The following is a 14,163-nucleotide window of genomic DNA, read 5'->3' as shown; positions in this document are numbered from 1 at the left end:
CTATCCCAAGTCTGTGGCCTTCGGGCCATGGATGAGGGGTGGATCTAGCCCTCGTCAACGGGAGGGATCCGTTTTCTAGTTTTAGGGTGAAGGTTTGGTGGGGCGGCACTCAGGTGGTGGCGGCGGCGTCTTCTCCAATAAAGTCTCCCCGGCTTCAGCCCCATCTTGGCGACGACGTCGTGAAACTTGTGGGAGTGGTGTGGTTCTCGAGGACCTCTTCTGGCTGGGGGATCTTCAGATGGTCATGGAGCTTAATCGACGGTTATTCCTTCTTCCTCGTCTCTGGGACGGATGTGGTCTTCTTGACCCGTTTGACGACTTTCCATCCGCATCGAACAACGTCAAGCCGGCTTAGGGAGGAGTGGTAGCCGTCGACACAGTCTATAGGTTGACGACGAAGGACATCTCAAGGATTTCGTTGTAATTTTCTTTTTTATTGATGTGCTTTGTACCGTTCGATATTTCTCTTAATGCCAAGGTCCTTTTTCAAAAAAATAAATAAAGAAAACCAAAGCAAATCGCTCCAGAAAATCCCATTCCTGCCTGGCAGGCATTTCCTACCTTCCCAAATAGCGCGGCCAGACAAAACAAAACAGCAAATCTAATCCACTCCAACCCTTCTAGAAGCTTCAGCCTCCTTTGCTCCCCCTCCCAACTTCCTCCTCGCCCTTTCCCTACTCCAAACCCTAGCTTCCACTAGCCGCCGCGGCAGCGGCTCCATGGATCGGATCGTCGGCAGCAAGTATAAGCTGGGCCGCAAGATCGGGAGCGGCTCCTTCGGGGAGATCTACCTCGGTTCGACCTCCATCCCCCCACCTTCGATTTCCTTCCTCCAGTGGCTCCATAAACCATGTTCATGGATATCTTACGGGCTTCGTTGACTTCTCTCTGCAGCGACGCACGTCGACACGTACGAGATCGTCGCCGTCAAGATCGTGAGCTCCTTCTCCCCCGCTTGTGTTACATAGGTTTTGTTCAATCCTTTTTGGGATTGTGGCGTCTGGTGCCACTGATTACCTGGAGGTGTACCCGTTGGGCTGCACATATACTGTCACTTTATTAATCTGCTGATTGCTGTGCGTGTTAGAATGCCAGGATTTTTGGGATTCAACTTGTGTTTCTGTATTGATCGATTATTAGAAACATAGAATCGCTTAATGTGCCTTCCTGGTTAGTTCATTGGGATGATTTTTTGCTGTTCAACTTTCATGGCTTGTGCAAAATATTGCTGCCTTTTTGGGTCACCCTCAGTGGGTTCATCGTTCATGGCTTGATACAGTCATGGTTTGGAGTTTTCTGCAAGATAGCTTACTCCGGTTTTGAAAAGGCATTTTGTTTGTGCTAGACACAGTGCTACTTGTCCAGCTGTCAGTTAATAGGCCAGCGGTTAGTTGTGTTGCACTTTTTCATTTCATTGGATTATGAGCAGCTGATGCACATGGTGCTAATTTTTTTAATTGTGACTATAGCAGTAGCAACTATTTAACACAGCAACCAACAACACATGCATTTTCCATCTGTAAATAACATATTGGGCTTTATGAGTGTGGAAACAGCTCCAGATCACTATAATACATAGAGTTCAACAAAGCAGCAGGCGCTTGGCAGGCGGCCACTTCCTGCCTTTTATATTTCTTTCCTGGGCCGGATGGACTAATTTCTTCTACTTAGGACTCACGACTCCACGAGTTCTTCTGCTCTTCATGGACCACCTTCCTGACTGAATCACAGCATTGCGCTGCTTCTCATTGCCTACGCGCTGCCTACACTATTTTTTAGAACAAAAAGAATGCATAACAAGATAATTCAACAAAATCTCTGCATGGCCCATAACTCAGTCTGCTTTTGGGTTATGAACTAGATTGAATGGGTAGTGGTCTCTCATCCTGTGTTCATGTTTTCTCTCCATAGCACTACCTTGGGGCATAATGCTCGTGTGATTCACCGGAGCACCCTGACAATATTGGGGCCAGTTTCATTTTTTCCTTTTTGGATTTGTCCTGAGAGGTTCTTCATATTTGTTTACTGGAATCAGAGTAGAAACAATGGTGAAAACATTCTATACATTTTAAAGCATGTTTTTCTTTAGTAAATACCGTTTTTCTTGGTTTTCGTATCCCCACCATTGTTCTGATTTATGCTGCATTCATTAATGTTCAGGAAAACAGTAAAACCAATCACCCCCAATTGCTTTATGAGGCCAAGCTGTATAATGCTCTTCAGGGAGGGAGTATGTCTTCAAACTGTTACTGTTTTTTTATTGTATGAACTACTGTACCATAAGTTCAAGCAATAATTCTTGGTACTTGTGGATTCTTGTAGCTGGTATTGCAAACATAAAATGGTGTGGAATTGATGGCGAGGAAAATGTTCTTGTTATTGATTTGCTTGGGCCAAGTCTCGAGGATTTGTTTGTTTATTGCGGCCGGAGATTCTCACTGAAGACAGTTTTGATGTTGGCAGATCAGATGGTAATAGCCAAAAATAATCTTCAGCTATTGTTCATTTGCTAATGATGAATTAGTGAGGCAGTTATGATTGTGTTATAATTCTTCTGTTGATTTCCATTTGTGGAATGATGCTAATGCTTTTACTATGCATCACATAGTTAAAAAAAACTGTAGCCAAAGGATAAGTCTAAAATCTGCCTTTTGAAATTGTTCTTGATTAGTACTCTACAACTATTTTCTGCTTTACCTATAATCCTATATACAGCCTGCAGGACCCTTTCATATTATGTTGTTTGCTTGTTTTATTAGTTTTACTCATTTACCCCTGCAGATAACAAGAATAGAGTTTCTGCACTCCAAGGGGTATTTGCACAGAGATATCAAGCCCGATAACTTCCTTATGGGCCTTGGTCGAAAAGCAAATCAGGTGTGTACACGCGGCCACTGACAATTCAGCTGCTATTAGTCTTCATCGTGCTTAATTTGTGATCCAACTCTTAGGTCTACATCATTGACTTTGGACTTGCAAAAAGATACCGTGACTCAACCACCAATCGCCACATACCTTATAGGTGGGATAATTATTTAAAGCCAAGTTCCCTTTGACTATCTTAATTTTGTTTTTGTTGTTTATTTGATCTCCTAATATTTGTGGTATCCCATGTGTTCTCTGATTACTCATAACATACTTACCCCATTTCAGAGAAAATAAAAACTTGACTGGAACAGCTCGCTATGCAAGTTGCAACACTCATCTTGGGATTGGTGAGCAAGAGGACCATACTATTTGTCTTTCTTTTTCTTGTTGTCATCCTAGATACATGAATCATATGTATAGTATTTTGATTACCAGGCTCATTACTGTGCTTTTGACACTGCAATAAAATAGATGCCTTTTTATTGCTATCTTTTGATGTCTATCACTCAACTTAGTATTGTTACCACGTACCAGAGCAAAGCCGAAGGGATGATTTGGAGTCCATTGGATATGTTCTGTTGTATTTTCTGAGGGGAAGGTAAGACTCTTCTGTATGAAGAAACATATATACTTAGTTCTTTTTCTTTCTTTCTCGTTATGTCGGAATAATAAAGATCCGCAAGTGTATCCATGTTCATTATTGAAAACTATGTGTGGCCAACACTTTCGTTAAGACTCATGTAGCAATGTAGGCCTAAGTATATCTAACCCCTGTATTAGCATCATTATCAATAGGTCAGTTAGCTTTGATCTTGATTACTTTGTACATTTGATCTCTGTGTGAAGAAAGGTAAGTTTGTTAGGAATACCCAGATGACACCTTTACCACCACAAATGATAGAAGGTTAGGTAAATACTTGATGCATAATTATGATAGATAAAATATACGTGGTTCTGAATATTATTTCATCTATCAGATGTCTGTCAATTCGTGAACGAGTCACAGCATTTATTTTGAGAATTGAGGCATAGTATCTCTACACAAATCGCAAGGCAACGATGCAACTTACCAGTTGGATGACGATTCACAAATGTCACAGTCAACATTAGGATCAACATTAATGACAACTTAAGTCTTGATAGCTTGTTTGTAACACCTTGTTGTGGCAGATCAATAAAAGCTATAGAGCATTTTCATTATTAAGACGGATATGTTGCTGACATCTTTTGTATTAAGTAACACTGCGTAAGACTTGTATCTATTGTCAGTATTACTGCTGTAATCAACAAGCCAGGTCGCTTTGATGTTAATTTGGAGTTTTGGACATACCCTTACATTTGCTCATTGACTTGTCTTTATATGATCTCTGTGTAATTTTATATGTTCTGTCCAGTCTTCCTTGGCAGGGTTTGAAAGCTGCTACAAAGAAGCAGAAGTATGACAAAATAAGTGAGAAGAAACTTTCAACACCTATCGAGGTTGTTTAAGCCTACATTTTTTTATTTTTGCAGAATGTCTTTGGACCTGTTTATGCCATTGTTGGAGAGTGCTCATCCGTTTTCTTGTCACAGGTTTTATGTAAATCACACCCTGTGGAATTTGCGTCTTATTTCCACTATTGCCATTCATTGACATTTGATCAACGGCCAGACTATGGATTTCTGCGACGGCTCTTTAGAGATCTGTCTGACCGTGAAGGTGTATAGCATCAGAGGCACTATTAAATACATCATCTTCATTTTGAATTCTGTAATCTCTGCTCAGTTACTTATTGAATATTTGTACAACTGCAGGTTACGCATTTGACCATGTCTTTGACTGGACATTATTGAAGTGTAAGCAAACCCAGAAGGTGAAGGCTCAACAGGTATGTATTTTTTCGGGTGTAACAGCTTTTCACCATCACATAATCATAGAATTGGTTACATTTTTTTTCTTTTAAAATGATGGAATACTGTTGGAAAATAAAGCATCTTATACTAGGTTTTGATTCATTTTATGGAATGACAGTAGTATTTTTCCCTTTTACCTTACATTCGGTGAACACTTTTATTGCCTTAGCTAATTTCTCTCTCCAATGACAGCAAGATCCAGGTGTAAGTAGCAGGCAGGCTCCAATTAATATGGACAAGCACCAAGGTAGCAATTTTCTTAGTATCAGTACTATCAGTATTATTTTTCAATACCATTTTCCCCTTGTATCAGTGAGTTATAGTTGATCAAAGCATCCTTAGTATTGGCTGGTTGACTGCCCTACAAGATTATTCTCGGTTATCTTCATATACTTTTCTGAAATTACTTTCATGATCAGTATGGATTCTCATCTTTAAAATAATTGGAAAACACAGATTTTTGGATGCACATTATGGAATATGTGCACTTGCAGCTTTTATGTTTGAAAATATATCCATTTGTGTGATGTACAAGGGATAACGAGATCATATAGCAACTATATGTGTACTGTGCATCATAGTGGACATTTTTCACCAAAAATGCAGGTGCACATATGTACTGTGCATCGTAGTTGATATTTTTCACCAAAAATGCAGGTGCACATATCATGGTACAATGAGTACATAGTTTTTATGTCCTAGGTCTGTTTATTGACCTGGCAGCATGTGCTCCTGGAAATGTATTGTACTTTCCCTTTAAATACACCTTTTATAGGTTGAGAACTACATTCTCATGGTTGTCGCTTCAAATTGTTTTCAGTCAGTGGTTCACGGGCAGCTGAAGCCTCTGGTCAGCTTGAAGCAGAACAACGCCCGGCAATCAGAATGCAAATAAGATCTAGTGCCGAGAACAGCCGTTCAAATAATCGACATTCTGATAAATTGGTAATGCCCTTATTGATGATGAAAATATCCAGTTTCCATAACTGAATGTTTGATGTCACCTCTGAGTAATTTAACTGCTCATGAAGTTCAGAAATGTGTTCATGGACTCTTACAGCCTTACCCTTTTTTTAACCCAATGGGAATATTTACTCTACTACCCAAAATTTAGTGTCTACCTTTTGGTTGTAATATTTCTTCTTTTGTTGCTACAGAGGTTGGGTGCTAGCACCGATAATGCATTTCTGCAATCGACATCATCTGGTAATGCTGATGCCCAAAGGAAGAATATATCAATCTCGAAAACACAGGGGCTTGTTGACCCCCACAATCATGGAACTAATAATCAAGGGCCTTCAAACCAACTTTAACACTCAGATCAGCTGGCTCCAGTTCATGATGGTCTATTTATTAAACCATTGGTGAGACCACCTTCAGTTCTGTTATGTGCTTTTGCCTTTCATATGTGTAGGGTATGAAAAATTATGTTGGTGCCGTGATTATATTGAAATTTTACTTCTATGTCACCTTTTGTTTTATTGGTTTGTGCAACAAAATATCTCTTATCATATATGTCAGGCTCTAATGTTACTTCTAGTAGTCTGTCACTGCTTGCAGGTTGGGTTATATTGATTTTTATAATCACCTGTTAGTGTCCTGTCCACACTGCAGTTGAAGCATCCGAAGATCAAGAGATTAGATAAATAAGTTGAAGTCCAATAACTAGATTGTGGTTTAATAAAGTTGAGGACAAAATCTTTAATCCATAATGAAATAAACTAATAAATACAAAGTGCTTATTATCAATCAACTAAAACAACATGGTTATGAGATCAGGCTTACTCCCTCTGTCCTCAAATGAGTGTATGTTTGGACATGTCTTAAGTCAAACTTATTAACTTTGACCAACTTCCTAGAAAAAGTAGAAGCATTTATGACACTAAATTAATATCGCTAGATTGATCTTGATATGTAGTTCAATAATATAATAATTTGATGTCACATATGTTGCTATTTTTGTGTAAAATTTTAGTCAAATTTGAAAATATGACTTCCAAAAAGGGAAACGTACACTTATTGGTGGACGGAGGGAGTATTAGTGAGTTAACCACCTTCCTCTTCCCTATCTTTGGATAATTCTGTTGCCACTACCATCTCTACACTCTTAGGGGTGCATAATGGGAATTCTTTGTGATCACCTTCTCATGAGCTAGCAAGGCTTTGCAGGGAAGCCATCTCCTCTCAACTATGACTGAACCGATCTGCCCGGTGACAGGCAACTGGGATGAACCACTGGTGTGACAGACCATGGGGAAAGCGATGCAGAGGTGCTGTGGATCCCTATCTTCGATGGGCAGGAGGACTCGATTGCTCGACCCCAAAGAGGAAGTTTCTCTGTCAAAGAATACTTGCAAAGTTCATGTGGCAAGTTTTTCCGAGGGTGGTACTACTGGAGGTACAGGGCAGACCAGCGGCTGACTGGAAACTGTTGTGGAAGTGGCCATGCCCATGTTGTTTTTTATCACTTAATCTGGCATTTGGCACACAAAAAGTCCATCTGCTCCGGCTGAACCTCTGCAAACTTTGACATTGACACCATCTGCCTGTTGCACCGCCGATTTGATGAAGAGGTCGCAATCTTTTCCTGTGGTTTAAGGAGGTAAAGCACAGATGGCTGCTGGTGGCTAACCCGTGGATGTGTAGCAATTCATCCTAAGCTTCCATTCTGCGAGCGTGTTGTAGTGCAGGATATCCTGGTAGTTTACTAGCACTGCAGACTCAAAAGCATGTTTCTTCTTATTGTGATGGTGAGTTTGCTGAAACAAAACTTCAGCTGGAGGCAGGCAAAAGACTGAGATTTCGTGTTTGACATGGAACACGGCAGAATTCTGGAACTGCTTTCACAATATTGCCACATGGCCATTTTGTGGATCTGATTGGTAAGCCACCATCAAGCAACATAAGTTTATACTTGTTGTAATGGATTCTTTTCACAAGTGAATGGTAGACCGGACCGATGGGTTCCACCTGAGCTGAGCCGGGCTTTGCAAGGTAAACACTGATGGAGCCTTTGACGACGAGCATGGTGGAGAAGTCCTAGCTGCCGGTTGTTGCTGCCTTTAACATGCGAGCGATGCGCTGTGCACTGAAGCTGTGGAGCTCCCTCCTCCCAAAGATAAATCTCAATGCTGGGTGTGCCTCGTGTGATCTTCCTGACAGACATGATAGTCCTGAAGCAGTCGGTCACATCTTGTTCGTAATGAGTCATCAAGCAGTGGTGCTGTTTTCTGGGAGATCATAGCCCAGCTGATTTGAACTTCTACCAGCCACAGAGTTGTCTCTTTTATTCGTTTCTTGTACTCACGCTGCCCATTGCATAGTTGCGTTTGGTGCTAGAACGGACCTTGAATTCACTGTCTGGCTAGATTGGTCGCCAAACTTTTGTAACTAGTCCAGTGGCTGGTAATGTTGCCGTAACCACCAGTTAATTTGAATTATGTTGGCGGTAACTACTGCTCCGGAAACATCTTCTCTTCGTTGTGTTACCATAGTGCTTATGGACTGGTGGCATCAACATTATCAAGCGAAAGAAAATACATGTGTCGAAACACTGTGGATTGTGGTTTTGAAACACAATGGTTGTAATTATGGCTTGGGTCTTGCAAACAAAGGATTTTATACCATGGTTAACCTTGGCTGTACGGCAAACAAGTGACCCATTTGGGACTGCTGTGCTGTGGAACCATGTGCTGGAGAAAATATTTGCTTTGTCGTAACCCCTTTGCCAAATTAGTTGGTCAATACAAAGCTGTTTTATGATTTCTATAATAAAGGCTAATAAATAACGCATTTTACCCAAAAACATGTACCGGGAGGGCATCTATTATCATCAGAAGAATTCCTGTCTGAAGGACAATCCTTTTCTCTAGCTGCAGTATTAAGCATGATGGCGCAAGTCTCATGGAACCTGATTGTTTATTTATTTGCTATAGCTGTATCATATTCTCAAAGTTGATGTATCCTGATTTGGTGATGACACTAGGCTCACTCATGTTTTTTTCCTTGTGTATTACAGCTCAGTGAATATGTTTCAGCCGAAAATTTGGAGCCAACGTGTAACCTGTCAGGTTTTTAAGGTATCCTCTGTATTGCATGAGGTGATTGCTACCTGAAAACATGGTTGATAAGCTGCGATGAAATCAGCATCAGTTATCATTCAGTGGTGAAGAATTCGCCTTTTCATATTAGTAGTATGTGGATAATACTTGGAAGCTAACGTAGGAATGGCAGTAACCTATTTTGTGTTCTATATGACCGTACAATATGAGACCTCATCTGGGCTCATTGATTCAGGGTTCTTTGCCAGTAACAATACTGGTGCTGTATTCTTTGAAAGAGAGCTTGGTGACTCACTGGAATACCTGTAGCTTTAATTAGGGAGCAGCGTCGGTGCGATGATGAACACCCCCTTTTTACGTCTCACTTGGATCTCCCTCTGAACTTATAATTACTTTAACTTGTAAGTCCACTTGAGTTGTTATTTGACATCATCATGGTATAAGTTACTGGGGTTGGATTTCTCACCATATATTTTTCTCACCAGATGCTCTCAATCTGCAAGCAGAAAGCAGCGTCTTATTCAACTTAGATGGGCTTTAGCATCAAATATGTTCGTGTCAGATCCCAACAAGGATCATGAAGAGTGAGTTGGGAAGATGTGATTGTTTTGTTATCCTGGGCGTGTCTGGATGACTATTGTGACTGGTTCTGACAATTTGCCTGATTTTGATACAAATGGTTTTGTGTTCATGTGAGAACTGGTGATAAAGATCCTCCTCCATTGTCTTAACCTGGTGCAGATGAAGATAAAGGAGATCACATACTCAATCTACCAGAGCAAGAAAGCCTTGCCGGTTTCTGTAATATTTTCAGCCGAGCTAAAATGATCATTGATGTACTATTGTGAGCCCTGCTGGGTACTGCCAAGAATTTGTGTTTCACTAGTTTCTCATGGAGTAATTTTTATAGAATCTTCATGTTTTCAGTCATACAGGTACAAATGAAGTCAGGCTTTGTCTGTATGTCTGCTCATACCATTACGAAGAAAGAGGCCATATGTTTGCTGTATTTTTCTGCAGATTTGCGTGTGGTTATAAGACCATCGGAATGTTACTCTTGAGGTGAGGAAATGAGGATGGGTGGCGCACTGCACATTGTTGTCATTGACCCTGTTGGTTTCTTTACTAGTAGCTGTGCTGTCCACGCGTTACCTCTGCTTCCAGTCCATTTGATATGAACAACTTTTAACTTTTGCATCCAGAACCTCCTCGTTTTAGATGCACAATAAGCTGCCGGTTCATCTGGGGAAAATTCATTTAAGTAGAGGAAATGTTGCCGCTTTGAAAGGCATGCATTTCAACAGACTTTTCAAACTTATGAAATTGTATCAATTGGGTTTTGAACTTGTCCATGGGAACTGCCAACTTTATAACTGTAGTTGGTTCTTGATGACATCCATGTGTTATTATTTAGATAATACAAAATTCTTTGCAAAGTGGATGTGCTCATGTTTACAGAGGTGGTAAAAAGGAGAAGTCAATGGTCACACAGAACTTGATAATCAACCCTTGTTGCACGTGGCTACTCCAGTTCTTTGGCAAAGTCTATATTGTCGACAAACACCTGCATAACAAAATGGATCAAGGGTTTTAGTCTGGATGCTCAGCAAGCAATTTGAAAGAAACAGAACGTCTGAAGATCAGAATGAGTGGGCGATACCGATTTCCACCCATCAGGGTCCAGAATAGCTGTGATTTTGGTGTTGATCCCTGGCAAGGGGCCTGCCTCCCGTACTACCTGCCCTCCTGACAGCTTCACCACCTCGGCTGTCTTGTAGACATCGTCGGTGCCAATGGCGATCTACAAAAGGGATAGCGGCAGCTCTTGACATCTATTCGGGCTCTTGGGTTTTACTGAATTTGAAAAGCAAGGGTGTCGCGTACCTGACCGTACGCGTTGCCCTTGTCATATTCGGTGATGCCGTAGTTGTAGGTCAGCTCCAGAACCGCATTCTTGTCTTCAGGTCCGTACCCCATCATCGCTACCGTATACTGCACAAGAACGTGTCCAGCTTAATGTATGCCGCTGTACAAGAAGCTGTTAATTAGATGATGCACCCAAAGATTGTTCACCTTGTATTCAGGGTTGTCTCGCTTCCGTAGCAGCTCCATGCCACAAGCCTACAATTCGGCGACAAGAGGAGTCACTGAGATGATCCAACCGACCGAGACAGAAGAAGAAGCTGAGTAACTGTCATGAGCTGAGCTGCCTAGTGCCTACCTTCTCGTAGAAGCTTATGGCTCGATCGAGATCGCCGACCCGGAGCATCACCTGGCACAATGGCTCTGGTGTCCCTGGCCTCTCGAGGATCTCAAACTTGTAGCCGTCAGGGTCCTCGACGAACGCGATGACAGTCTTCCCGCCCTTGACTGGGCCTGGTTCCCTCGTCACCTTGCCTCCCTTTGCCCTTATGAGTTCAACCGTCTTTGACACCTACAGCGATCAACCATCAAAGTTAAAGGCATATTCGTGTAAACATCATCATACTTGTGTGAAATGGATGACAGCAAATGCCTATGAACTGGCCGGAGTCCTACATCATCAGTGGCGATGCCAAAATGACCAAAGCCCGCTCCAATATCGTACTTGTCGACCCCGTAGTCTGCAGATGATTTGTCCATCAGCAAAGGGCTACATTCTGAAGAAAAAATGTGCTCCTTATAATTAATATATGTAATGTGAGTAACTGTAGGTGAGCTCGACGACGAACTGGGCCTCCTCCGGGCCGTATCCGAGGAAAGCGTTGGTGTATTTCTCTTCGGGTATGTCGCGCTTCCTCAGCAGCTTCATGCCCAGGCATTCCGTGTAGAACCTGCATCAGCCAGGCCCCATCAGAGTATGCTAAGAAAATACAGTGCCGCCGTGCCGGTGTTGCAGAAGAAGATGGTACCGACTTGATCGTTCTGTCGATGTCGCCGACGCGGTACACGACGTGGAGGAGCCTCCTGTTGTCCTTCTTCGCCCACGCGAACGCCTCCTCTTTGCTGACGAACGAGGTGGCCGCAGCCTGCGCGGCGTCCGCCGAGGCCCGGAGCTTCGCCGTGCCGCTCGTGCTCCTGCCGCTAAGCCTGATCGGCTCCGACTGCAGCGCTGCTCCGAGAAGCAACAAATGGAATCAACCGGATGCAATGCAGGAGCTATGCTCGTTCTTTGTTTGGCTGTTCTCGGTTGGCGCGGAGGAAGGGACATCGGTCAGTTTACCTGCACCTGCGGCAGCGGTGGAGAGGAGCAGCGATCTCCGGGGGACAGCGGCGGCCGGGGTGGCGCAGGCGACGGCGCCACGGCCGACGGCCATGTAGAGAGCCCTCATCGTGCCCGGCGTGTTTCGGGTGTGCTGACTCGTGGCCTTTTTTTTGGTTGGCGGGGCTTTCTCATGCTATCCTTAATTCCTGGCTGCTTCTCGTTTGTAACCCCGCAAAATGGAACCAATGCACTCCCGGGCAGATCTTCTAAAATTTCCCTATGTTTTTGCTAAACTAACTGGTTTCTATTACTCCATCCGATTTCCGATCAAAATTACTTGATGCTAAAATAAAATTGATGTATCTACAACTAAAATGTGTCTAGATACATTTATATTAGCATCAAGTAATATGAATCAGAGGAAGTATATAATTTTCCCTTGTTTTCTTCAAGCAAACTGTTGAATTTGCAAATTGGGGCATCAAAGTATGAAAAAACACTGATGAAGTCCAAGACCCTTTTTTTTAGAGAGATAACAAAGTTACATCATTCACCAACTTGCTAAGAATAAACCTAAGGGCTAATAGATCCAATTATAAGAGATACCGGAAATATATGCATTCTTAGCAAGCTAATAAGCTGCTTCATTGGCCTTTGAAAGACCAAGGATGCTACCTAGAGGGGTTAATAGGGGGTTTAAAAACATCTACGTTGGGGGTTTGAGCAAGAGTGGAATAAAACCAATGCTTTACTTGTTAAACGAAAATCTACGAATTAGAGTTTATCTACGTGCATCAACAACCTATGCTAAGCAAGATAAGCAACAAGGCGACAAAACGATATAGACCATCAAGCACGAAGGCTATCACAAACTAAAATGCATAAGATCGGGTTGACGAGTAACCGAGGCACACAGAGACGATGCGATGTATCCCGAAGTTCACAACCTTGCGGATGCTACTCTCCGTTGGAGTGGTGTGGAAGCACAATGCACTCCAAATGCCACAATGGCGCACCGTATTCTCCTCAAGCCTTCCCATCAAAAGGGAAATACTTGATCCACTAAGAGACCCTTAAGGGTGGTCACTGAACCCGTACAAGTTTGGAGCGAGCTCCATAATTCAATTGGAAGCTCCCAAGTAAACTCCACGAATGTCACATGGCAAACTCCACAACAATTGGAGGCTCCCAAGCAATTTCCATTAAGACCACACCGCCACAAATATCACAACGCCACATAGGCCACACCACTGCAAAGGCCACAACACCAGAAAGCCCAAAACACCACAAAGGACAACAAGCCATCTAGGGTTCCAAGAACCCAAGAGGTACAAGCTCTGGGTACAAGCACCCAAGAGAAATAACCAACGAACTCTCACGAGACTGAATCTCCATTTGAATTCAAACTAATGCACCTAATGCAATGGCAAGAACACGAGTGCTCAAGTCCTTCACTCCCGAATTTCAACAAAGCTACAAAAGATTACCGGGGAATAAGAGAGGAAGAACAAAGCAGGAATTCCACAAAAGACTCCAAGATCTAGATCTAGAGATTTCCCCTCACTAAGAGAAGATTTGATTGGTGGAATAGTAAATCTAGATCTCCTCTCCCTTTTCCCGCAAAAAGATTCAAAAATATTGAAGGAATCAAGAGATGAGTGCTATCCACAATAGGCTTCTTTTCCTGTAGACAGTGTTGGGCCTCCAAGAGCAGAGGTTTGTAGAACAGCAGCAAGTTTTCCCTTAAGTGAATCACCCAAGGTTTATCGAACTCAGGGAGGAAGAGGTCAAAGATATCCCTCTCAAGCAACCCTGCAATCACGATACAAGAAGTCTCTTGTGTCCCCAACACACCTAATACACTTGTCAGATGTATAGGTGCACTAGTTCGGCGAAGAGATAGTGAAATACAAGTGATATGGATGTATATGAGCGGTAATAGGAATCTGAAATAAATATGGCAGCGAGCAAACATGCAGTAGAACAGTAAATAAACGGAGATTCGATGTTTGGAAACAAGGCCTAGGGATCCTACTTTCACTAGTGGACACTCTCAACATTGATCACATAACTGAAACTACTCTACACTCTCTTGTTGGATGATAAACACCATTAATTGTGTAGAGCTACAAGATCACCTCAATGCCGGAGTTAACA

General features: G+C 42.4%; 2 protein-coding genes across 4 annotated transcripts; one reads left to right on the top strand and one right to left on the bottom strand.

Moving 5' to 3' along the window:
• Nucleotides 1-562: 562 nt before the first annotated feature.
• Nucleotides 563-9,752, top strand: LOC127320947 (casein kinase 1-like protein 4). Of its 3 annotated transcripts, none has more exons than XM_051350009.2 (17): nucleotides 563-795; nucleotides 895-935; nucleotides 2,161-2,230; nucleotides 2,323-2,471; nucleotides 2,782-2,877; nucleotides 2,952-3,022; nucleotides 3,154-3,215; nucleotides 3,403-3,466; nucleotides 4,263-4,347; nucleotides 4,441-4,567; nucleotides 4,663-4,736; nucleotides 4,954-5,008; nucleotides 5,582-5,706; nucleotides 5,919-6,125; nucleotides 6,980-7,643; nucleotides 8,780-9,223; nucleotides 9,308-9,752. In XM_051350009.2, exons 1-14 carry the CDS (start codon nucleotides 720-722, stop codon nucleotides 6,072-6,074), a joined length of 1,251 nt encoding a protein of 416 aa, XP_051205969.1. In that variant the 5' UTR covers nucleotides 563-719; the 3' UTR covers nucleotides 6,075-6,125; nucleotides 6,980-7,643; nucleotides 8,780-9,223; nucleotides 9,308-9,752. The 3 variants fall into 3 exon arrangements, with proteins under 3 accessions (XP_051205969.1, XP_051205968.1, XP_051205966.1); XM_051350008.2 differs by having other exon boundaries at nucleotides 6,931-7,643; XM_051350006.2 differs by lacking the exon at nucleotides 6,980-7,643.
• A 385-nt stretch (nucleotides 9,753-10,137) lies between these two features.
• On the bottom strand, nucleotides 10,138-12,207 carry LOC127320948 (lactoylglutathione lyase GLX1). The gene is made up of 9 exons (XM_051350011.2): nucleotides 12,025-12,207; nucleotides 11,718-11,913; nucleotides 11,511-11,635; nucleotides 11,361-11,425; nucleotides 11,044-11,256; nucleotides 10,896-10,943; nucleotides 10,707-10,814; nucleotides 10,483-10,623; nucleotides 10,138-10,386 (listed from the first exon to the last, which is right to left on the bottom strand). The coding sequence occupies exons 1-9, from the start codon at nucleotides 12,131-12,133 to the stop codon at nucleotides 10,345-10,347; spliced, it is 1,047 nt and encodes a 348-aa protein (XP_051205971.1). The 5' UTR covers nucleotides 12,134-12,207; the 3' UTR covers nucleotides 10,138-10,344.
• Between the last annotated feature and the right edge of the window lie 1,956 nt (nucleotides 12,208-14,163).

The sequence above is a fragment of the Lolium perenne genome, chromosome 6, assembly GCF_019359855.2.
Source record: "Lolium perenne isolate Kyuss_39 chromosome 6, Kyuss_2.0, whole genome shotgun sequence".
NCBI lineage: Eukaryota > Viridiplantae > Streptophyta > Magnoliopsida > Poales > Poaceae > Lolium > Lolium perenne.
This window is presented reverse-complemented; position numbering and strand designations above follow the sequence as displayed.

Excerpts from the sequence above, each read along its gene's own strand:
- LOC127320947 (XM_051350006.2), top strand. The coding sequence starts at position 720 with ATGGATCGGATCGTCGGCAGCAAGTATAAGCTGGGCCGCAAGATCGGG. Across the intron at positions 4,348-4,440 it reads AACTTTCAACACCTATCGAG|GTTTTATGTAAATCACACCC; the intron begins GTTGTTTAAGCC and ends TTCTTGTCACAG. Across the intron at positions 4,737-4,953 it reads AGAAGGTGAAGGCTCAACAG|CAAGATCCAGGTGTAAGTAG; the intron begins GTATGTATTTTT and ends CTCCAATGACAG.
- LOC127320948 (XM_051350011.2), bottom strand. The coding sequence starts at position 12,133 with ATGAGGGCTCTCTACATGGCCGTCGGCCGTGGCGCCGTCGCCTGCGCC. Across the intron at positions 10,815-10,895 it reads GAGACAACCCTGAATACAAG|TATACGGTAGCGATGATGGG; the intron begins GTGAACAATCTT and ends GTTCTTGTGCAG. Across the intron at positions 10,624-10,706 it reads AGGGCAACGCGTACGGTCAG|ATCGCCATTGGCACCGACGA; the intron begins GTACGCGACACC and ends TCCCTTTTGTAG.